Source organism: Engystomops pustulosus, chromosome 2, assembly GCF_040894005.1.
Source record: "Engystomops pustulosus chromosome 2, aEngPut4.maternal, whole genome shotgun sequence".
NCBI classification, from domain to species: domain Eukaryota; kingdom Metazoa; phylum Chordata; class Amphibia; order Anura; family Leptodactylidae; genus Engystomops; species Engystomops pustulosus.
In genome coordinates, this window is record NC_092412.1 from 149,065,423 (window position 1) to 149,089,537 (window position 24,115).

A 24,115-nucleotide genomic window follows, 5' to 3' on the forward strand; every position below is an offset into this window, starting at 1 on the left:
GTTGATAAAAAATTGAATCCCACTATGTATGTGTATATGTAAACGGACCATAACTGGATCCGCATAATGTAGACCTAAGTGCGGCTTCAATGTGTGTTTAAACAATGTGTTTTGACGAATACGAAAATAAAATCTTCAAATGTGTCAAACGTGTGGTGTGTGTGGCAACGGGCGCGCTTCTGGCCGGAGGTGCGAGAAGATTTGACCGCCAGCACAACTACAAATCCCGACATCCTCCGCGGTGAGCGGCGGCGGGCGATGACGTCACATGACGCGCGACTGTGTAGGCCTTGGGTTAATTTGCTGTGTAACGTCCATAGGCCGGGCTTAGCTGAAAGACTACCGGGAAGAGAAAGGCAGTAATCCGCAGCGGCATAAACATGGAGTATCTGATCGGTATCCAGGGCCAGGACTACGTGCTGGTGGCTGCGGATACTGTGTGTGCCAACAGCATCATCAAGATGAAGCATGGTGAGCGCCAGGAGCGTATCCCGGGGACACATCGTGCACTCGGCATTCATTTGTCACTATCGCCATGTGCCTGCGTGTGAGCTCCCTGTGTATAGCTGCCAGGGGACACTCGTGCCTCTCATATACTTATGTGTTATATTGTTATTATTGGAAGTGCTGCTATACAATGTAGTTACTTTGGAAGTGGCTGCCATATTGCCCTCATCTTCTGCTCCATGTAAGGGTAATGTTTGACAGTTCGGGGGCTGTATTAGTAGCTGAAGTGGCCCTACAAGTGAGCAAACAATAAAATAGATGCATGGCTTGTGAGACATCCCAAACACTGTCCACCCCCTGTATAGTATATCTTATAAGGAACACCTGTGGTGCACTTTCTATAGGCCTTTGATGGCAAACCTATGGCACTGGTGCCAGAGGTGGCACTCAGAGCCCTCTCTATGGGCACCCGCGCCATCACCTGAGCACAGAGTTCGGCAGACAGGACTCAAGGCCTCTTGTAGTCCCTGGCAGCCCAGGAGCCTCGAAGGAGCTACAATGATAATTCAAAACGTCTTCTCCTTCTTTCTACTGTATTGGTGTCCTCAGGTGCTATACAATTTAAACACGTCACAGCGCAGGGAGTAATAAGTTATTGCTTAAATTGCTGCATTGGCACTTCGCTAAAAATATGTGGGTTTTGGTTGTAGTTTGGGCACTCAGTGTCTAAAAGGTTTGCCATCACTGCTATAGGCTATGTCTATAGACATAAGCAGAAACACTGATTCACTGTACAAATCTTTCACATTATGCTGATAGCGTCAGCTCTAAAGACGTGAAAGTGAAAGCTTTTGGCTATGTTCTCTACCTCCTTTTCTTTTACTTTAGTCTGCGAAATTCCCTAACTTCTCCTCCTGAGTGCATATTCATTTCCATTCTTTGTTTATATACAACCTTCATCTGTAAAGTACATGCATCGAATATATCATGCAAGAGCAGCTGTGTCAAAGGCCTTATACTTTGCTTGTATGTTTGTTAGTATCCAAACAAATGGCAGTGACACAGCAGGGAAAGGGCGGTAGTTTCTTTGTACTGTCATATTGAGCTGCTAAGCAGTATGAACATAGGGATCAACTATTCTTAATTTCTATGCAGTTACACACAATATACATGTTAAGGAGGTATTCCCATCTCATAGTGTGTGTGCTTCATTTTGAAAAGTTCTAGGAAGTTTGGTCCTATACCTTTGTGTATCGTCAGTTGCTGTAATATGGTAATGTAAGGCCCCTTTCACACTTGCGTGCTTTTGACGCGCAGAACTTGCATTGCACTCTGACCCATTGTAGCCAATGGGTCTTTTCAGACTTGCATTCTTTTTCACGCACACACGTGCGTTTTTTTTTTTTTAGGTTTAAATCTCGACATGCTCTACTTTTGCAAGTCACGCGCGTGAAAGAACGCACCATACAAGTCTATGGAGATGCATCAAAAACGCATTGCACTCTGAGACACTTGCAAGTGCATTACAGCAAGTGCAATGCGTTTTTCACGCATCAATTGCCATAGAAAAGATAGAGCTCAGTCCTGAGTCCATTTCACGCGCATTTTCTGCGCGTGAAAAACGCATTGAAATTGCATCCAAAACGCGCATGAAAAACCGAGACAGTGACTGAAAACTGGTTGCACTCTGATGCAAAATGTGTGTTTTTCACTGACCAAACCCTGATCGCACCTTGATCAAACTCTGATGTGAAATGCAACGCGAGTGTGGAAGGGGCCTAAGGGTTGCTGTATAGTCATACACATAGTCATACCAGAACCCAAGCCATAAAGTTTACATCGAAAATGTTCTCCATGTAGATCACCATGGTGATGTGATGGGTCCACACTATTGCTGGCAATGAGTTCCCATGTACAGTACTTGATGGTCTTTGGCTGTCATTCTACCACCACATTTTCATTAATGAAATTTCTAGTCTTCATTGTGCAATTATTTAACCAGTATCTTCTTATGATCATCTGTTACCCTCAACAGATATGGACAAGATGTTCAAGATGAGCGAAAAGATCCTACTGTTGTGTGTTGGAGAGGCTGGTGACACTGTGCAGTTCGCAGAATACATTCAGAAGAATGTACAACTGTACAAAATGAGGAATGGTGAGTAGCATGTTTTATATGTTGATGGCCTGTACTGTCTCAAGCTTTCAAATCAACTAGACTTATCACGGTGTCTGCTACTGGATCATAAATCTTGGCAGCTTTAGACTGTCAAATCAAAGTGTATACCATTTGTTAGGTAGCTTTATATGTACTTTAATTCTGGAACAATTGTCACACACAGGTCTAATTATATTTGTGATAAGTGCTCCTTCAAAGTGTGTGTGCTAAGGAGTAACTGTAAAATTAATGAGAAAAAATGGTTTTAGCACAGCTGAAGAGAGCCTTTGACAATTATTCCAACAGTATCTGTATCATGCTACTGGCTTCTTCCTAGTTTTCTTAAAAAAATCATATTGAGCTATTCCTCAAGTGGTCAGCACTTCCTGGTTATGACATCAGCTAAGGGCACTGAGGGCATTCACATAAATCAGGTAAGCATGTTTGTAATTGGCTAACATAAAGCATTTGATGACCTCAAATGCTTGTGACCTCACCCAAGGTCCTGTTTTCTTGCACTCCTCTACTATTGTCCCTCCCAAAAAGCCTCCTCTCATCTCCACCTCTCCTATATGGATTCCAATGGTTCCCAGGAAGCTTAGCCTGGGAAGACATGGTAAAGCCTCTGCTAGCAGCTAAAAACCTGCAGATGGCTAGTTAGAGTATATTGGAGTATTGCTTATTTTTGCTTAGTGCAGAGGCAGGCAAAAGTTTTTATATATTAGTTGTTCTTCAAATAAAATTTGCTGCATCTGCTCAAATTTGCACTTCAACCTCCATTTCACTAATGAATGCACATGTAGTAAAATCGTATAAGGGTATATTGCTCTTGTCCTGCTCGGACGCCCCTCCCGTCTAATACTCCCCTTACCTTATGCCTCCTTACTCATCACAGTTTGTCATGTGACCAGAGTGACATCATCTCAGGGCCTTTACCCTCTTAACAATAGTAAACTGTACCTCATGCATGTATCTGACCACATGAAGTCACAGCAACCTCCATGGACTTCTACTCCCTTCCATCCTCTATGGAGGATGCTGTGATTTTATGTAATCACATAAATGGTGTACAGTTTGCTACTATTAGAAGGCTAAAGGACCTGAAATGTCACTCTGGTCACATGTCATGAATGTAACACAAGGCATTGTGTAAAAAAAAAAAATTGACACAATATTTCCCATCTGTACATAGTGCTTTATGTCACTCGTTGAATATTAGCAGACAGTGCCTAAGTACAAGGGGCAAAGCAGTTATTTAAAGAGACGTCAAGCTGTCAGTCAGAATAAGGGTGCATGGTTCATTGCCAGAGAGAGAAGAGTCACAGATACCAGATATAAGCCAGAAGCTGATATGCATATCAGAAAAATGTCTAATTAAGGTACAGTACCTCACTTGCAGCTAATTTTAGGTGATATGGGGAGGACATGTAACCCTTTATCATGGGGCATTGTTAGTCAAGGTGGTGAAAATCTGGTGACCGTTGCTCTTTAAGGCCTCTTCCACACTTGCCAGTTTGACGCACTGAACTTGCATCACACTCGCAGCGAGTGCTTCCTGGATCTCCCGGCCCGAACGCTGCAAACCGGAACTGAACTCGGCATGTCAGTTCAGTTCCCGTTTGCAGCGTTTGGGCTAGGCGATCCAGGCAGCACTTGCTGCGAGTGTGATGCGAGTTTAGCGCATCACACTCTGGGAAGGGGCCTAACTCTGTTTTCTTTGAAATATTGCATAAAGGGTGTGCTTGTAGAGCTGCACGGAATATACTGAACAAAATCACTCACGTTTACTACAAATTCCATACTCTTTCTACAGTAAAAATGCTGCTCAGAAATGTAGAAGAGTATTTTTACTCTGCCCAAAAAAAAATTGTGACCTCTGCTAGTTTAGGTTTGTCTCCTATCCTGCTGTCAAAGGGGCTGTTTATGCCAAAACCTGGTGTACGTGTCTGTCACTTTGTTTGTATGCAGAAACAGGACTGAACCTGATTTGACAACCTGATATGGAAAAGACAAACCAAGTAATAGGTGTAAACTTTTCATCTGTATCAACTATTGATAAACCTGTCTATTCCAGATGAGAGGGTGTTGGTAAATCTCCCTCCATTATTATTGATCTGTAATCTCATGGTGTTATTACTCACACTGAAAACCTGCTTTTTGTTTTAGGTTATGAGTTGTCTCCCTCAGCAGCTGCAAATTTCACACGCAGGAATCTAGCGGACTATTTGAGAAGTCGGGTGAGTTATTAAAGATTTTGTTTCCTTACCCAACTGCTCAACTAAGCTGAATTTACATATGATGTTAAAAGTTCCAGAACTTGAACTGTACTGTACACCCAGCATCATGTAGGCAAATAACAGAAAAGATGAGATTGTTGTGGCTAGAAATACAGCCAATACATGAACTGTAATATAAATGTAAAAGTGTCCTGGTGGGAATTGGTCCAAATTGGAAGACTAAAACTGTGATAACCGCAAAGCCAAAATTTTAATCAATGTGAGAACCTGTTAAATTTCTACGGTACAAAAAAAAAAAAAGTAAATAAATAAATGGTCTCCCATCAGTGTGTGCTGCTTGGGAACTATGAGGATTTTTAATGGGCAGGAACTTTTTAAACAAAATCTCTGCAGAAATTCCATTAACTATTTAATCTATTAAGAAAGACAGTAGCGGATAAAAGTAGGCTTTGTACCCACAATTCACACCGGACCGAATTTGAGCAATTGACTGTTTTGGTGAAATCCTGACAGATTAAAAAAAAAAAGGGGGGGGGGGGGTTGAGCAAGTGTACCAGTCTAAGTTTGTGGTCTTTAGTATGGTTTTACAGGGCAGCTGCAGATACGTAGAAAAATATCTTATTGTGTACCCAGGAAACCAACAGAAGGGTGGTTGGAGATGTGTGTATGTGCGTGCCATGAGATGGACTCTGTCCCAGATGGACTGGATGATTGGGCAGGACCAGAAGCTTTGACACATGGCAGCCGCATCTGCCCCATACATGGAACATGCTGGTGACGTGATGTTTCCACGTGGTAGGTGCCAAGGCATGGGACATGTAGCCCCTGTGGGCAATCTTAAGAAACAGCAGACTGTATATTGGGTATTTGGCATGGAAATGTAAGATGCCACGTGATTTAAAATCAGTTGGTCCAACTATAGCCACACCTTTTTATTGCACAAGTCATAATATTGTCTCTTTCCAATATGTTCTTGCAAGTGGCCTTCAGATACAGAGCACCTATTGAGCCCTAGAACAGTATTCATGCGCACGCAAGTTCTTTAATTTTATCTGCATCTTGTCCTATGCTCGGTCTTTGTGATTGGCTTATATTTGTCCTTGTATATTTGGTCTGTAATTTTTCTTTTTAATTGCCTTCTGAACACAGAACAAAGTATTGACCTGGCTTGACCCATGATTGGACAGAGCATGGGAGTGGTAAAGCAGCAGTGTTTGCACAAAGTGATAGAACCTGATGGGATTTAATCCTCTACTAAAGATTTTTTAACATGGATCAATGAAAAACTATATATAACTTTAAATTATTGCACTACCTACTTAAGCTGCTTTTACAGAAATATATGCCATGATCAGGTCGGGACCACAATATACGGTCATGTGAAAGGGACCTTACTTTGTATACTGTTTCCTTGTGCTGAAATATGAATGTTTATAATGTAATCTTACTACCGATCTCTGGGGCCATAAGGTCAAAATTTACAACACTGGGATCTTTAACCCCTTCCCGACATTTGACGTAATAGTACTGCATGGCGGGAGGTGCGTTCCCGCAAAATGCAGTATTATTACGTCAAGCTTCTGGCGCCGGCTCCTGAACGGAGCCGGCGCCAGAAGCTGCGGGTGTCGGCTATATATTATAGCCGACACCTGCCTCTAACACCCGCGATCGGAGATTTCTCCGATCGCGGGTGTTAACCCCTAACACGCCGCGGTCGCGCTGACCGCGGCGTGTCAGAGGCATTTAAATGTAATGTGAGGGTAATCGGACCCCCCCGCGGCGCTTACCGGGGGGGTCCGCTGCTCCGATCGCAGCCCCGGGACTGCCGGTGCCCGGGGCTGCGAGATCTTCATCCGGAAGCCGGGTCCTGCCTTCTGGCAGGACCCGGCTGTAAGACACTGGGCATGCGCAGCATGCTCAGTGTCTTACATTACACAGTGCAATACATCTGTATTGCACTGTGTAACCTGTAAAATAGCTTGAACAAGTGATCAGAAGATCACTTGTTCAAGCTTAGATGCCATTATCTGTAAAAAAAAGTTAAAACAATAAATAAAGGTTTTTTAAAATAAAAATAAATAATAAAAGAAAGTGAAAGTCCCCCCAAACACCACATTTCCCTTTACACAAGTAATAAAGTATAAAATACACTAAATCACAAAAAAAAAACACTTATTTGGTATCGCCGCGTCCGTAACAATATGTACAATAAATCCTAATCATAATTGGACCCTCTAGGTGAACGTGGTAAAAAAAAAACCCCAAAAACTTGCCAAAAATTAAAACTTTTTATCAAATTGCTTTACAAAAAATGTTCTAAAAAGTGATCCGAAAAAGTTACAAGCGCCAAAATGATATCACTGAAAAGAACAACTTGTCACGCAAAAAATAAGCTCACAACCAGCTCCGTCAACCAAAAAATACTATAGTTATGCCACTATAAAGATGGCAATACTAAAACAAATGCAATTTTTTCTATTCTAGTTTTCCTTCAATAAAATTGGACAAATAAAAATAAAACTATATAAATGAGGTATCACCGTAATCGTAGTGATCCGTAGAATAAAGATAATATATTATTGTTATGCTACAGCGAACACCCCCCCCAAAAATGCTAAAAATCCAAAATAAGAATTGATGATTTTATTTTCCTCCACACGAAAAAAGTTAATAAAATTGCTTTGATAAGCTAAACACCCTCTAAAATAAAGTTTTTTTTTACAGTGCATCGCGTCTCGCAAAAAATAAGCCCTTATTTGTCTAAATTGCTTAAAAAATAAAGATTGTATAGCCTATTCCCAACGCGCGTTGTAATAGAACGGTGCGGCGGGTAGTGACTTGCCAACACCGGTCAGACACAGTGATCGGGGTAAGACTGCGGCTGTTCCTGACAGCCATCCATCCTGCCCCATGGACCAGAAGGGTTACGTCCCCCCCACACACCCCCAGTTTATTATCGCTGCTATTGGCTCATCAATTCAGACGAGCCAATAGCAGCGAATTTACTTTTGACGTCAGTAATACCGGTCACCATGTCTGTAGACACGGTGATCGGAGCAGGGTGGCGGCTGTTCCTGACAGCCACCGATTTTACCTTGTGGTTCAGAGGGGTTTTGTTGCCCCCCTCTGTCCATGTTTGCCGCTATTGGCTGGTCGATTTGGTCCAGCTAAAAGCAGCAATATTCGTCACAATGGGCATCGCTAGGGTGAATAAGAGCAACACTTGGCGATAATTTCCCTACTAAAATGAAGATATGGTACAAAAGCGCTGGCCGTGCACATTGTACAGATTACGCTGTACAACTCTTATGTGCTGTTCCAATGTGCACGCCCTGCCGTATCATTTCTCCGTTTTCAAGAGGAAGATATTAGGAAACTAATATTGGGACAAGAAGGACGGGGCCCCTGTACCTCTGGTTTAGATGTTCCTGTATTTTGTCAGGGCAGCATTTTCACGGTAAATTCTGCTGCTTCTAAAGGAAGGACTCAGAAAAGAGTTTGTTCCAAAAGAGGAGTAAGGATGGACACTATATACTAAGGATGGACACTATATACTAAGGATGGACACTATATACTACTAAGAGACCTGCGACAACTCCAAGTGTGACAAAAGTTTAGATGGTCCCCTGGTCTATTCTACCTCCTTATACGCAACACATTCACAATTCACGCCCAACCTGTTGTGAATTCAGTAAAATGAATAATTTAACAACTGGTAGGTCACGTTGCTCCCTATACCCCTCCATTATTTCATAAGGGGCGCCACATAACGGGCACTGAACGTTCCAGAAATAATTGCAATTTCCATCTTGGACTGCATTGCACATCATATTTGGAAACCACCTATATGTTCAAATGCTCATTTCACGACGTGTATTACACTACACCACATATTACACCTTGCTAAATTCCCCAAGGGGTGTACATTCAACAATTAGGGTCACTTTTCGGGTTTTCCTCTGTTTTGGTACCACTACGGCTCTCCAAATGTATCCTGACACATGTGAAGGATTTCTTGCAAATTTGGCCTCTAAAAGACAAACATCCCTCTTTTCCTCTACTGTGCGCCCATAAAGCATTTTATATGCACATGTGGGGTACTTCTACACTCAGGAGAAATAGTTTTACACCTTTTTCGGGGTTATTTAATATATTATCCCTTGTGGCTTACAAAAATTAGGAGTAAAGTGACATTTATAGGAAAATTTTCACCTTTTTAATGTTTAGGGCCTAATTGGATCATTCACCTGTAGGGTCAAATACATATATTACACATTGCAAAATTCTCTAAGGGGTGTGTGTTCAAAAATTAGGGTCACTTTTCGGATTCTTATCTGTTTTATACCACTAGGGTTCTCCAAATGCATGTCAAACATTTCTGTCAAATTTGGCTTCTAAAAGGCAAACATTCCCCTTCCCTTTTACTGTGCGCCCATACAACATTTTATATACACATGTGGGGTACTTCTACACTCGAGAGAAATAGGTTTACACATTTTAAGGGGTTATTACATTTTTTTTATCCCTTGTGGCTATAAAAAATTAGGGGTACAATGACCTTTATAAGAAAATGTTCACCTTTGTCCTATTTAAGCCCTAATTAAATCAAACACCTATATGGACAAATACTCATATTACACCTTACTAAATTCTCTAAGGGGTGTGCTTTCCAAAATGGTGACACTTGTTGGGGTTCCCCTCTGTTTTGGTACCACTACGGCTCTCTAAATGCATCCTGACACATGTAAAGGATGTCTGTCAAATTTGGCTTCTAAAAGGCCAACGCCCCTCTTTCCCTTCTGAGCTTCACTGCGTACCCATACAACATTTTATTTGCATGTGTGGGGCAATTTTATACTCGGGAGAAATGCTAGTACACATTTTTTGGGGTTATTTTATCTTTAATGCCTTATGGGATACAAAAATTAGCCGTAAAAGTGACTTTTTTGGGAAAATGTTCATCTTTTTCCTTTTAGGGACCTAATTGAAGCAAACACCTGTGGGGGAAAATACACATATTACACCTTGCTAAATTCTCCAAAGGGTGCACTTTCCAAAATGGTGACATTTGTTGGGGTTCCCCTCTGTTTTGGTACCACTAGGGCTCTCCAAATGCATCCTGACACATGTAATGGATGATTGTCAAATCTGGCTTCTAAAAGGCCAAAGCCCCTCCTTCCCTTCTGAGCCCTACTGTGTACCCATACAACACTTTATATGCAAAAGTGGTGCAGTTCTGTGCTTAGGAGAAATAGTTTTACACATTTATGGGAGTTGTTTCATCTTTTATCCCTTGTGGCTTACAAAAATTTGGGGTAAAAGTGACTTTTTTGAGAATATTTTCAACTTTTTTCCCTTTTGGGGCCTAATTGAATCAAACACCTGTTTGGGCAAATACACAAATTACACGTTGCTAAACTCTCCAAGGGGTGTACTTTCCAGAATGGTGTCTCTTGTTGGGGCTTTCCTCTGTTTTGGTACCATTAGGGCTCTCCAAATTCATCCTGACACATGAAAACTTTTTCAGCCATATTTGCCCTGCAAAAACGAAACAACGCTCTTTCCATTCCAAGTGCCCCCCTGTGCCCGTACAGCAGGGTACAGTGACAAAATGGGCATTGGCATGCTCAGGAGGAATTGCCCTAAACATGGTAAAATGCATTTTCCTTTTTAACCCATTGTGAAGGTGCAAATTTTAGTGTTCAATGAATCTATTGTAAGATAAAATTACATTTCTGTAATTTCACTTTCATTTATCTTTCACCCTCATGAAACGCTCAAAGGGTTAACAAAATTCCCAAAGGTTGTTATGAATATTTTGAGGGGTGTAGTTTCTAAAATGGTGTCATTTGTGGGGGTTTTCTATCATGTAGGCCTTATAAAGTCACTTCTAACTAAACTGACCCTCCAAAAGTAGGTTTTGATGATTTTCGTGAAAATCTGAAAAATTGCACCTAAAGTTATAAGCCTCCTAGCATCCTAAAAAAAGGAAAAGATGTTTGAAAAATGATGCCAAGTTAAAGCAGACATATGGAAAATGTTAGTTATGAAGTTATTTTAGTGATATGACTAACTTTCCAAAAAGTAGAAAATTTTGAATTTTGAAAACATTGTTTTTTTCAAAATTTTTGGCAAATTTCCATTTATTTCATAAATAAATACTAAACATATTGATTAAATTTCTCGACCAACATGAAGTACAATGTGTCACGAAAAAACAATCTCAAAATCAACTGGATATGTTAAAGCGTTCCAAAGTTATAACCACTTAAATAGACACATGTCAGATTTTAAAAAATGGGCCGTGTCAGGAAGGTGAATAGTGGCTTCAGCGTTAAGGGGTTAATAGACTAATTTGGTAAGCTCTGTTCTGCGCTGCGGAATCTGTTGACGCTATATATAAGGAATTATTATTAGTGATTTCAAAATGCATTAATAAGATTGATATATATTGTGCACCAGGAGTTGCAACTTGACAAGCCATGATAAATTCTGTCTCAGTCTCTCAATCCATTATGTCTACTTTCCTGAGTACAATTCTCTGTGTGCACACACTTACATGGAAAGCTATCAATCAATGAGTAGAACTGCCCATTGGACTCCTAATCGGAGGTTAGATACTAAAATTACCAAATTATCCATCAATCTGTTCAGCTAAACTTGGTCTACAATTTTCAGACTGGCCCTTTTGTTAGGGCTCATTGAGACAGTTGTGTCTGTGTCATGTCCCCAAGAAACGCGTCTGGTTGCAATGCATGTTGTTTCTGTGTCAGTGATCTGTATGGTATCTGTTTTTTCTGAAAAAAAAAAAACTCATGTTTTGGACAGAAAAATACCTGATTTTCAGAGGAAAACTGCACTCCAAGGTTTTTTTTTTTTTGGTATATGCAGACCCATTGACTATGTGGTCCGCATGTCAGAAAACAGGTGTAAATGGCCACATAGAATGGGTCAGTATGCTATCTGCAAAAAGCATAGGTAGCATACGCACGTCTGAGAGGGTCCAAATCCCGGATAAAGTTATTCAACCAAAGGTTTTACAGTGCATCATTTCACCCTTTCAATGACATTTCTGTAGTTTTGTTGTAAATCTATTATGTGGTGCTTCTTCTGCTTTCCATAGACAGACTGCTGTTTGGAAACGGAACAGCATGCCCCTCGTATGCCCTCTCCCCCTGTATTATTTAGCTACAGTTTAATGTTATTGTGGTGCTTACATGACCCCGAGAAACAGATGGTGCAGGTAAAGCTGTGACTTTTAAATATCCTGTCTCCCAAGTGCTGAAATCCATTTGCTCCACACCGAAAGTTAATATCGCTAACGAGGGTAATTGAACGCCCGTTTTGGCAAACACATTTAGCAGGATGTGATATGGTGCCACGTTCCATCTCCTACTCTTTATTCATAGGCATGGTCACCCTCCCCCCAGTCTCCATAGAAGCTCTGCTTTGCCCATCTCGGTCTCCACTATGCCTACACTCACCCCACCTGTTCCAGATGGGCAACTCAGTAGGGGGACACTGGCAGAGGCAGATGTGTTTGCATGCCGGAGATGCAGCTCTCTACCACTGCAGATGGTGATGCCTGGGAGGGAGTGGGGTGTGTAAACTATTGTTAAAGATCACATGGTGTTCATGGTTCCTGCTGTTATAACTATATAACCTCTGATGCAGCAGAATGAAGCTGTGTATTCAAATAAGGTTCATCCTAAAATTAAGTTCATAAAGCTGCTATGGGAGAACTGAGCAGGTGACATGCTCTCTTATATATATATATCTGCTTAAAATTTGGTAACTGGAATTGGAAAGTCCGTGACTTGAAATACATGGATAACTCTGAAGTACCAAATTTTCAAACATACCCTAAAAACCCAGCTTTTCAGTCAGGACTCTCACATTCCCTAACTGCATGTAACTTTGTACTATTACATAGGTTTCTCTGCATACTGATGCACCCTGTTTTCAGTACATATCTATAGCTGATCGTGACTGCTTCAGTCAGCATTATTTATTTATCTATTTAAAGGGGTATTCTCGTCTGGGCACTCACATCTAGATTCATTAATCTGCCATATGTAAACATTTTTTCAATTAGATGTTATTAAAAAAAATGTTCCTGTGTGAAGATAATTTCTCACAAATGTAGTCATATTGTCCCTTAAAAACAAGATGGCTTCCTCGGATACGGCCACCTCTGCTGAAGGGATTGCACAAAGAAACAAATTGTTTTTGTATGTGAAATATCCAGGAGTTACTGCATGTCCCCCAGCCGTCCTGTGGTAATGATTGCTGAATCCAGGTGGTCAGGCAGGACTCAATAGTGCATGTCTGGCCACCGCTGCCAGATTGGGAGGTGGTCGTATCCGAGGAAGCTATCTCGTTTCTAAGGGACAACATGACTACATTTGTGAGAAATTATCTTCACACAGGAACATTTTTTTTTTAATAACATCCAATTGAAGAAATGTTTATTTGTGGAAAATGAATTTAATTAAATGTAAATGCCCAGATGGGAATACCCCTTTAATACTCAAAAGAATGGCCCCTCTTCAGGATAGGCAGGGCTCTCACTCCAATTGTTTGTTCCGATTATGTTATTACTCGCTAATGTCTTGTAATTGTATTTTTAACCCATGATCTCTACAGCTTTGTCTAATCTAACGGCACTATGTAAATGAATACAATATTGAGAGTTTGGGATTTAGAGGGCACTTGCTCAATAATATTTGTAGTTTTCTTCAGTCTTGTTCTTTTATTGAAGACAAAACATATGCTATTGTACATATCAAAGGAGAGGGAGTGATGCATACAGTGCATAGTTCAAGCTACTGCTGTTTCGCGCTTCCGTATTGTGACTCCAGTCCAGCAGTAACTTAATATGGAACTTAGAAGTGCAGCTCCCTTGCTGTATAGTGGCTTTTGCTGCAAACTGCACTTATGGGACTCTGAACACTTCCCCAGACGTTCCATAGAAACAAACTTGTTCTATACTTTGTATGGGGAACTTTCAGTTTCCAATTTTCTCCCAATTGCTGAGGTTCCCAGTGGTTGGAGAATCTCGGCTTTCAAATCAAAATCAATACTTTTTTTTTTTAACAGATTGACATAAGAGGGAACTCTAGAAAGGCTATCTCTTCTTGTTCTACCTGAGGGTGCTGCTAGTTTAGTAGGGTAAATGCTGGTGAAGGAGTCCCTTGACTTAATATTCAAGGGATATGAAAATACACATAGTCAGAGCCAATAACACACATTTCTCTGTGTATTCTCATTGAGTTTGGCACAAGCTCCAACCTGTAATGTCATAAGTTGGATGTTTGTCTCTCTAACCATTGCTGACACAGTTGCAGTATCACAGGTGTAAATTCCCCAGCCCCTACGTGTCTCTCTGGGGGATCTGACACTGAGACAGCGTTGCTATCTCGCTCTTGGAAAGAGACGTGCTAAGCAGTGAGTACCTGCTGAGTGTAGAGGAATCGCAGGATCAGCAAAATACGCTGAAGACTTTTTTTTTTTCCAGGGGTTGCCGAATAAAGACGACTCCCTAAGTAACCATAGCAGGTAGTATACAGTATGATTGGTGGGGCCTTCGTTACTGACAGCTTTTTAATGTATTATTATACATATGTGGGAGATTTCTATTTATTTCTATTAAGTGATCACATCGGTACTTTTATGTCCATTGAACTAGATAGTAATGCTGATGGGTTTAGCGATGAGCAGAGGAAGATGCTCTAATTCCAAGGATACCATTTTAATTGTTCTCCAACCTGTATTCAAGGAAGCAAATGTGGCTAAGGTCAACACATTTCATGTAGTAAATGTTTCTTTGGTCAGTATCATTTTACAACTTTATATAGCATCATTCTTACTTGCATGTATTTCTTATCTGAATTGCATAAAGTCACACCTGCCACATAGGTTCCATCAAAAGCCTCCTCAGCCTATTCAGTCAAAAATCTTGAGGAGAAAATTCCAGTAATTTACCCATTTTGCCAAGGAAATAGGTTGACCACTGACTCTAGCTTAACGCAACAATAACTTTGAGTAACCTACTACTTTCGAATAATGAAACTCATTGCATTTTTTTGTTTGTTTGTTGCCTCTTTCCTATGTGCCGATTCCGGCTCGCTGAAACACTATGCATATTGCATTGTATAAGCAATGAGGCAGGGATGTGCCAACTTTTGACCTAGGTTGAATAAGATTATTGTTACTTTGCGCCCGCCCTTGTGTGTGTCACTTTCTCTGTGCTGGCTTCCTGCTGTGCTAGTTTCTTCCTGTTCCCTCTCCCCATTCTCTGTTGCCACGTTTGCTACTGTTATTTTGCCTTCCGCCAGATGTCTCACCGCTGTCAGTCACCACCCCTGTGCCGCCTCACCGTACGGCATGTCTTAGTGTCTCTTGTCACCACTGCACCCCTGGAGCTGAGAACTCGGTGGAATTTCACGCTCTGCTACATCACAAACGTAATTCAGTGTTGTAGAAAAAATAATGGGCTTCAGAGGCTTGTTTATATTGCATTATAAGATGATATGAATCCTGCTATGTTTATGGAACATTGAATATGATTTTTATTTTTTATATCGCCAGCCAAAAAAAAGACAGCTTAAAGCGCTTAGATCCTGCTTGTTGCCATAGACTGTTAATAGAAGGGCAGGAGATGTGCTTGACCATTTATACCACTACCTGGATGTGAATTTGTGACCAATCCAGCTGTTGACAACTTTGACTACAAAACTCATTCATGACTAGTCTTGCAGGATTGATTAGGGTGTAAAAAAAACATGGATACTTTCCTTTTAAAAACAATTCTTCTCCTGACCATGGTTAGTGCGTGGTATTGACACTAAGCTTTGTCCATTTCTATACAACTAGGCTGCCATACTGGATGTTTCATCCCCAGACAACCCCCTTAAAACTGCAAACCTTTTTACTGTCTACAGAAAAGAATAATTGTTTTATCTGTGTGCCACCCTTTTAATTCAGTGGATTGCAAATGGACATATTAATTTCTATTGGCTCACACACCTGGTTTCCACAGCTCTATGTATATGCAAACTGCACACCCGCAGAAGCCAGAGGAGGTCCTATTCCTACCTGAATTTGCGGCCGGGGACTGAGTGGACTTCATATGTGGATGACAAAAGGGCCACAAACAGACCTCAAATCTGTTCTTTGCAGCACAGTGTTCTTGTACAAGTCGGTTAGACATAACGGCATTCTTTGTTATGCTATATGCTGCTTTATTATGTAATGTAACAATAAACTGGACATATGGATTATAGGAAGTGGTCAGAAAGCTATCATTTAACTATTGCGTGCTTTTGGTAAAACTCAGACAGTTCATCCCTTGTGCCCGAGCATGTCAAACGGAAGTCTGACATGGTAAGTGGCACAGATGTATTGGTTTAATTAAAACTGCCTCACACCCTTTTATTTATGCCTGAGCTTCTCACACATGCAGAAAGCTGGCATCTCGAGAGTCGCACAAACCTTTAGCGAGACATCTCCTGCACCGCTCTTTAAACACTGAGACCCCCCCTCCTCCCCATTCCTCCTCCTGTTAATTGTGATTGAGTCTCGGATGTGTAGGCATAAATAAATGTTAGAGCGGCTAATTAAATTATAGGATCTGGAGAGCCAGTGCTAGAACTGCAGCATCTTGTGCCCACGCCTGGCCTAGCTACCAGAGGCATCAACATCTGACCCTCGCGGCCATGTGCTACTGTCATTTCTTTTATAGATGCTCCACCTTTTTTTATTTAATTTTTTTTTTTTTAACCATTTTATGGATAAGTTGCCTAGGAAGAATAGTTGAGCAGGTATTTAGACATCAGCTGTGTAAAGTATAGTCACCGTAAGGTGGCTGATGGCAATGATGTAGTCTGGAGCAGACTTACTAAAGTCCCTAATGCTGGATAACACTTTGGTGCAGCGTAACTTTACACCTCCTATAAGTTGGCTTGGTTTACGCCCTAAAAATGTGCACTATTTTTTGTGCCTTTACACATCATTGTCATTCGGGCCACTCCCATTTTCTGCAAATTTGTGATACACATAATAAGTTCCAGAAACCCTTCATAAATGTGGTAAGCAATTCTTCAACAGCTTTTGGTGCATTATTGTGAACAGGTTGATTTTTATAGTGTTTCACAGGGGTGTGAAACAGATTTAATACCAGACAGTAGCCTAAAGGCTCTGTTTTTGGGGCAATAATGCACCGTGCCTTACCCTACAAACCCTGCTTTGGTATATGAAATATATTGTTATTTATAGAGCACCATGGAATTAATGGTGTTCTATAATCGGTAAGAGGTTCACGTACATTATATTTAGACAAGAACAAATGCAAGTACAAATACAAAACTACAGTTATCAGGAGCCAAGTGAGATCATTTACAATGTGTGCAGAATTATAAGGCAAGTGTATTTGGGAGGAAAAGGTTTTATTTTCGGAAGTTGAAGTGTGAAATTTTTTATTTTTTTTTTAGATTTGGCTATCTTAGGAGTATATCTGTGCAGGTAACTATTACTGTGCAGAATTATTAGGCAACTTAAAGGGAACCTGTCAACAGATCGATTTTTGGCACTCCCCCAGTCCCCACAGAACATAGTACATAAACTGCTAATGAGTTTTTATATATAAAAAATAGGTTTTACAGAAAAAAGATATGTTACATAGTACCTTTCGATGCCATGTGCTCTGTGACTAGGCACTTGTCCCCTGGGAGTGGGGTATAGAGGAGCATATCCACCCCCCACTCTTGGGAAACCGCACCTCCACATGTCCTTTTCAAATAGTCTGTTCTGTTTAGTCTATGTTAAGTTTTAGAAAACAGGAAGAGAAGGAGAATATGGCTGATGGACACACTGGAATGCTGGCTAGATGGAAGGAGATATCTGGACCAGAAATAACAATCTGTGTGTCTTCTGCATAGGAGTGGTATTAAAAGCTGTGGGACTTAATGAGGTGTCCGAGACCAGAGGTGTAGATAGTAAAAAGTAGGGGTCCCAGGACAGAACCTTCAGTGCAATAGAGAGATGGTACAACTTTAGGATGTGTCCACTAGAAGTTCCTTCTCTATATTTCTTTTGGGAACATTCTGCCAACTTGTTGACTATAAGTCTTGTTTTCTAAGTTTAGCATTAACCATGTTTGCCTGCAACACACATCGAGTTTAGTTCGCATCTAATGCCTTCCCACGTTGTGTTGTTGTATCATGGCTACCTTTGCCGGTGAGACAGCATTTGGGTGCTGTCCTGCCAGCTCCGAGGTTGCAGAATAGATCCATAAAGATGTCTGATGGAGTGTTGTACAGAACAAGCACAGGTAAATAGGTAACCTGAAAATAGTAATAGTAACTTTAGTACTCCTCTGTTCATTGGAATTATAATTTCTGTAGTAAAAATGCATCAACAGTAGGTTGAGTAAATAGTTGTACTATTCATTTCTATCTTTGCAGACCCCCTACCATGTTAACTTGCTGCTGGCTGGTTACGATGAACATGACGGGCCATCACTCTATTATATGGATTATCTAGCAGCTCTGGCAAAGGCACCTTTTGCAGCTCATGGTTATGGAGCCTATCTTACACTCAGCATCCTTGACCGCTACTACAAGCCAGGTATGAACAGCTTTCTACTTGTGAAAATGGGTTGTCTCAAATAATCCGGTCTCGTAGAAACGAGGTGTACCACAACAGATTGTGGCGAGAAAATAAAAACTTATGATACCCTTATGATGGCATTAAATTGACAGCACTAAATTTTTCAATGAAAAAAGTAAGTTGTACTGACCCATGAAGTAGGTCCAAAGTGTGATATGAGCTATTAATGTCAGATATTTTCGTGGTATAGGTTTCCAACATCATGGAAATTAAATACTGATGGTGATGGTCTTGTGTTCTTCTTTCATTCACCATAGGGTAATTTATAACGGACATAATGCTTATGTGACCCTGGCTTTATTTTGCACCCTAGGTTTCAAGACACTTGTGGAGTTTTCCTTTGTTTTATTTACTTAATTTTTTTTTTTTTATATGATTATGTTGATGTTAATAGGAAACCAAATAAAAAAGGAGTTGGAATAAAAATATGCTAATGTGCTGTTTGACTTTAAAACCTTTCTTTTATTTCTTTATAAGCTAAAATTGCACAAATACTAGGAACGCTCAGAAATACACTGGCCAGCTGATTATCTGTCCAGTCTGTGCAGACGTGACTGATGGTAGAATGGATTTTCTGATGACAGATTGTAAATTTTCTCATGAACTGAGTAAATATCACAGTTTCAAAGCTAATGGTTTTTATCAATGTTAGTTTTGAAGCAATTTTTTAATGGTTATCACTCAAGGGAATGTGGGACCTAGAGGTAGCAGTGTATAGTTGGTTACAAAAGATTGCTTTGCGTTGCAGCCCTCCAAACATGTTATACCAGTGCTGAGAAGTTAGTGTGATAACACCCACACCTTGCTGGGGCACAGAGTGTAGAGAACCCCCTGGTGGGACCTTGGTATCGCCTACACCCTCCAGTCCCTCAGGTCTCATTCTCTGTCATGCTATCAATCAATCATTGCTAGTCTCCAGCACCCTTTCATTGCTGTATACTCTTGATTACAAATAGGAGGTCCGTCCTCTCCTTTCCTACACAGACCTGAAAGAGAGACCTTTATTACTACAGAGTAATTATTAATGAAGCTGAGTTTTAACCTATGGCATCGCCTCATTGATTATGGATGGTAGTCAGTACCATTTAATATTACAATTTCTGTATTAAATCTTGGATGGACAGGTTTTCTCATAAGTTTTGGACCTGGGAAAGTGTGCAGTAAAGGGTTACATAAAGATATTGTTGGGCTTTCCTTTGACTTTTCCCTCAACTTATTTATTCAGTAACTAATCCATATGATAAGTTACATGAATAAACACAAGATGTAGAATATAAATATTTTATTGAACAAATGGAAACAAACACTACAGCGGTTAAAAACTATTAAAATCTATTTTAAACAAGCAAATAACACATTGGGGTGAGTCTGTTGGGTACAGCCCACCAACCACCCTTCCCACTAGAAATTATGGTTTTGTATCTTACTTGTACATTTATCATTTTATATTTCTATGATAACACAGTATATTTTGTGATTGAATAAATAGGACAATAGAGATCAGCGAATGCAAGTATTGCTAAATGATCATGATAAAAAGAAATGTATGTGACTATATCAAAGCCCATACAAAATAGATGCGCCTGTGAAGGTCCAATACATGATCACCTAATGGGAACAATGAAATGCGAATGATATCATTATATAAAAAGATAAGAAAATTACAACAGTCATAGCCTGGATCTATGAGTAAGTGTCCCTGGATTATCATGCTTGATTACATGGTAGTCTTAGTTTGTGCTTGTATCCTTGGAGCTTAAACCTTATCAAATTTATAAGGGCATTTCCTATAAATATAGATAGACTATATCGCATGGGCGTCCTGGATATATATAACTGGGGTGTAGTATATCTTATACGCAAATTTGGACTGAATTTGAAAATCAAGAGTACAAACAATGTTATGAATAAAGGGCCCCTCTACCACCGCCCATTCCTCCTTTATTAAATCTGATATATTCCCCATTTCAAAAAGACTCTAGCAAAAGGACTGGACCCTATGCTCTCCACAGAGAAAATGTTTAAAAAAAAAAACAAAAAAAAACCATAAGATTGTATAAGCGGTTTTACTAGATCAGTGGTCCTGGTAGGTCCTCTAATTTAGAAAAGCCAGCCTATAGAGACAGCGAGCCAAATTGTGCGTTTTTTCAGAGCAGGATATGAAAAAGGTGTATAGTTAGAGGACAGAATTGGACCAAATTAATATAGGATGTTTTTTTTCTTTTTTATAGTGATAATGGGAGTCCTAGGGATCAGGCACCTATCCTCTGGTTGGGGGATGCGTAGTTCTTTTAAAGTTGTTTCTACTGATACTAGGACTTTTTCTAGTAGTCAGATGACGTCACATGTTGTTTATCCAACTTTTTATAGTAGCTCTGCCAGAAAACAAACAAGCCTTAAATCAATACTACTCAGCATGAAGTGGATAGTAAAGTCGGCTGCCCCACCTTTAAGCCACTCATTGTAGCCTGGGGTGGTGCATTCAAATTATTTGGTAGCTCTCAGAAGGTGGTGCTTTCCTCCCAGAAGTCCAAGATTGGAATTCCGTCATGCCTCCCTCACCTACATAACTAATTGATTAGCATTAAGGTTATTGGAGGATTTGTTACATATGGAACAAATTTCTTTCCCATGAAAGCCATAAAAGGGAACTACAATCGGAATGTGTGCACTTTATGATGGCGGCAAACTTATGGTTTCCTATTAAAGGTTTCACTCTGCTGATCCTTCTCCTAAAAATCTGTCTGCTGATTTATTTATTTATTTTAATGTGATCTCTTCTTATGTGATTTTCCCTGGTAAAGGTCTCATATAGGAAATGACTAACTAAAAGGGATTATGGTTTCCACATTCATGCTTAGTTTGGTTATGCATGCATGTGTTTTCAATGGGGTAGGGGAATTAACTGCTGTCGGCAATAGCAGAATTTCTCCATTGGAAGCAGAGGTCCGTGGGTGTACCTTCTCATCCTCTACCTCCATAGTTGGCACTCCTCAAACTTCTTTTATTTTATCAGTTTAATAGACATCAGCTAAAATTGTTGAGCCCCAAATTCGTTCCATGTACCCATTTCTGACTCGCAAACAAGACAAAGGACTTGTGAGAGTCAGAAATGTGTAGCTAAAACTAATTTTGGGCTCTGTAAATTGGTGTAAATATCATTATTCTGTTTATGGATTAACTATTTTTAGACTTTCCCCTACATTTGTCAAATTAGCATATATTCATTGGAATTAAGTTACTGGGTACAAAATCACCTTCTGGCTTATTTTTTCATTCCAGATCTGACGCGTGAAGAGGCAGTAGAACTTCTAAAGAAATGTATTGCAGAGGTAAGAAAACTGCTCCTATTACAAAATACTTCATATACCATGTGTTAAAAATGGCGTAGTTTATTGAAAATTACATTCCTCTGGAGCTGGATTTATGTGCCTTTCCCATAGCCCGATATCAGATGGATGATGTGGTTGTCCATCTATACTTTTATCCAGGGGCATTTTAAGAGTTGATAATAATTATGGCCCTGCAGGGTTTTGTTTTTTTTAAATGGTGCCGTATAGGCTGCCTGTAAAATAGATTTAGTGTAACTGCTGGGTTAAACATAAATTCAACACAGTAGATCATTTTCAGTCAGTTTCTTGGGATAAGCAGAAAAAAACACAACCAATTATAGAGGTGCTATTTGGGACACTTTTGACATTGTGATAGGCTAGCACTACGTTTATAGTATATTAAAAAAAAAAAACATGTTTATCCCATAATAAAACCACCTATAATAATCTTTATATGGTGCCATCAAATTCTGCAGCACTTTACAAATCATAGGGGACATGTACAAATATAATATTACATTATAGAGTACAAACAGTCATAAGGAGTGAGGGCCCTGCTCGCAAGAGCTTACAGCCTAAGGATAACAACTGCGAAAATAACCCCTAGCTTTTTTTTTCAGCCTCTTTGGAGTAGCGTAAATGGCTATATCTCCTTAACACAGTTCTGGAGTCCGTATAAAGAGAATTTCCTCTTTAATTTTACAACAGAAGTACACAGTACAGAAGTTTCAGCCAGAAGAAGATGATTAGATTTGTATCAATTGGAGTTTTGTTCATGGGGGAAAAACACCTCCATGAAAATAAACTTATTTTATAGAGCAAAAAATAATATAAGGCCCTGTCTAATTTTCAAAGAAACTCCTGTAGAGTAAGAGGCATCCTCTTACAGCCTTGTACAAGTTCAGCTTTTGAGCCTAGTCATAATATTTGTGTTTACCTGCATAATGCAATGTTAACAACCTGCTATTTTTAGCCTTTAACCCAGTTTCTGACTCCTTTGCATTCATTTAATTTATGTTAACACCTTGTGAGAAGGAGCTGCTTGCTTACGCACACCTTTTTTTTTTGTTTTTGTCTTTCAGCTCCAGAAGCGGTTTATCCTGAGCCTTCCTTCATTCACTGTGCGGGTCATTGATAAGGATGGGATCCATGAGCTGGACTCCATTCCTGCATCAAGTGTATAATCCTTTTGCTGTTTTTTTTTGTTTTTTTTACTTTGCTTTCTACCACTCTTGAAACTTGTTTCAATAAAGTATTTCAATGAAGTGTGGAACTAAGAAAATATTGAATTGGTCTGATTTTTATTTAATAACCCTCTCCTGCCTCCAACCTGTTAATCCACATAATAATTAACAGAGCCCTGAGCAGCCAGGGAGTAAATTTACAGTCCTCTTTAACAGCAGATTGTACTTTGTAGGAAGTCTCCTGCAGTGTGGGTAACTGATATTATCAGCTTCTTCTAAAAAAAAAAAAAAAAAAAAAATTTGTTCTTTGCTATAATAGCTACTTTGTATATTGGCAAAAGCATGCATGTTTGGTATCATTGTAAATGAACAAAGGGATTATGCTGTACTGTCAAGTGTTTTTTTTTTTGTTTAAAGAATTTTAAATTGTAAAAGGCAAACTGCTGTTCCTATTTTTGTTAAGTTTCTCCTAAAAGCTTAGGCAAAAAATATTTCCAACGATACCTGTAACTTGCTGCTGACTTCTTCGTAGCCTTAGGTACAGCTTCATATCTATAATCCCTTCTAATGAATTCATATTTGGCTTCTTTTGAAGTGGGCAGGGCTTCCTGGTTGTAACATCAGCTAAAGACACTGAGGACAGGACAGCATGTTTGAAATTGGATGACCTGATGAATGTGATGAGTCACATGCTTGTGTCATCACTCAAGGTCCTGTGTGCTTTTTTTGTTTGTTTTTTGCCAGCAATTGTGAGGACTGCTATTTACCTTCACATATAGCAGGCTGCCAATGGAAATATGTCCTTCCCAACAGGCTCCGCCCAAGCTCCTTTCGTTTTCAGCAGTTCAGTGCGGATTCCCATTGTTACCAGGAAGCATAACAGAAGGATTGCAGACTGCGGTAGGACAAGGTAGTCGCCAAATGCCAGTAGATGGCGATTTAGAGTAAATTAGAGAATTGCTTATTTTTGCTTGGTGCAGAGAATGAAATTTTCTTTGATTCGGGCATAAGAAGATCTTTTTCCTGAAAGGGTTACGATTTGTAGGTTACATACAATCATCAACATTTTGAACTTGAGGGTTTTTTTTT

General features: G+C 39.9%; 1 protein-coding gene across 1 annotated transcript; it reads left to right on the top strand.

Annotated features, from left to right (window-relative positions):
• Positions 1 to 233: 233 nt before the first annotated feature.
• PSMB2 (proteasome 20S subunit beta 2) lies at positions 234 to 23,131 on the top strand. Its single transcript, XM_072136846.1, has 6 exons — positions 234 to 471; positions 2,483 to 2,605; positions 4,772 to 4,842; positions 18,306 to 18,468; positions 21,793 to 21,842; positions 22,925 to 23,131. Exons 1-6 carry the CDS (start codon positions 381 to 383, stop codon positions 23,024 to 23,026), a joined length of 600 nt encoding a protein of 199 aa, XP_071992947.1. The 5' UTR covers positions 234 to 380; the 3' UTR covers positions 23,027 to 23,131.
• Positions 23,132 to 24,115: the final 984 nt, after the last annotated feature.

Bases quoted from the DNA above. Each gene is read 5' to 3' on its own strand.
- PSMB2 (XM_072136846.1), top strand. From the start codon at position 381: ATGGAGTATCTGATCGGTATCCAGGGCCAGGACTACGTGCTGGTGGCT. The intron at 472-2,482 runs GTGAGCGCCAGG...TACCCTCAACAG, and splicing joins CATCATCAAGATGAAGCATG to ATATGGACAAGATGTTCAAG. The intron at 18,469-21,792 runs GTATGAACAGCT...TTTTCATTCCAG, and splicing joins TGACCGCTACTACAAGCCAG to ATCTGACGCGTGAAGAGGCA.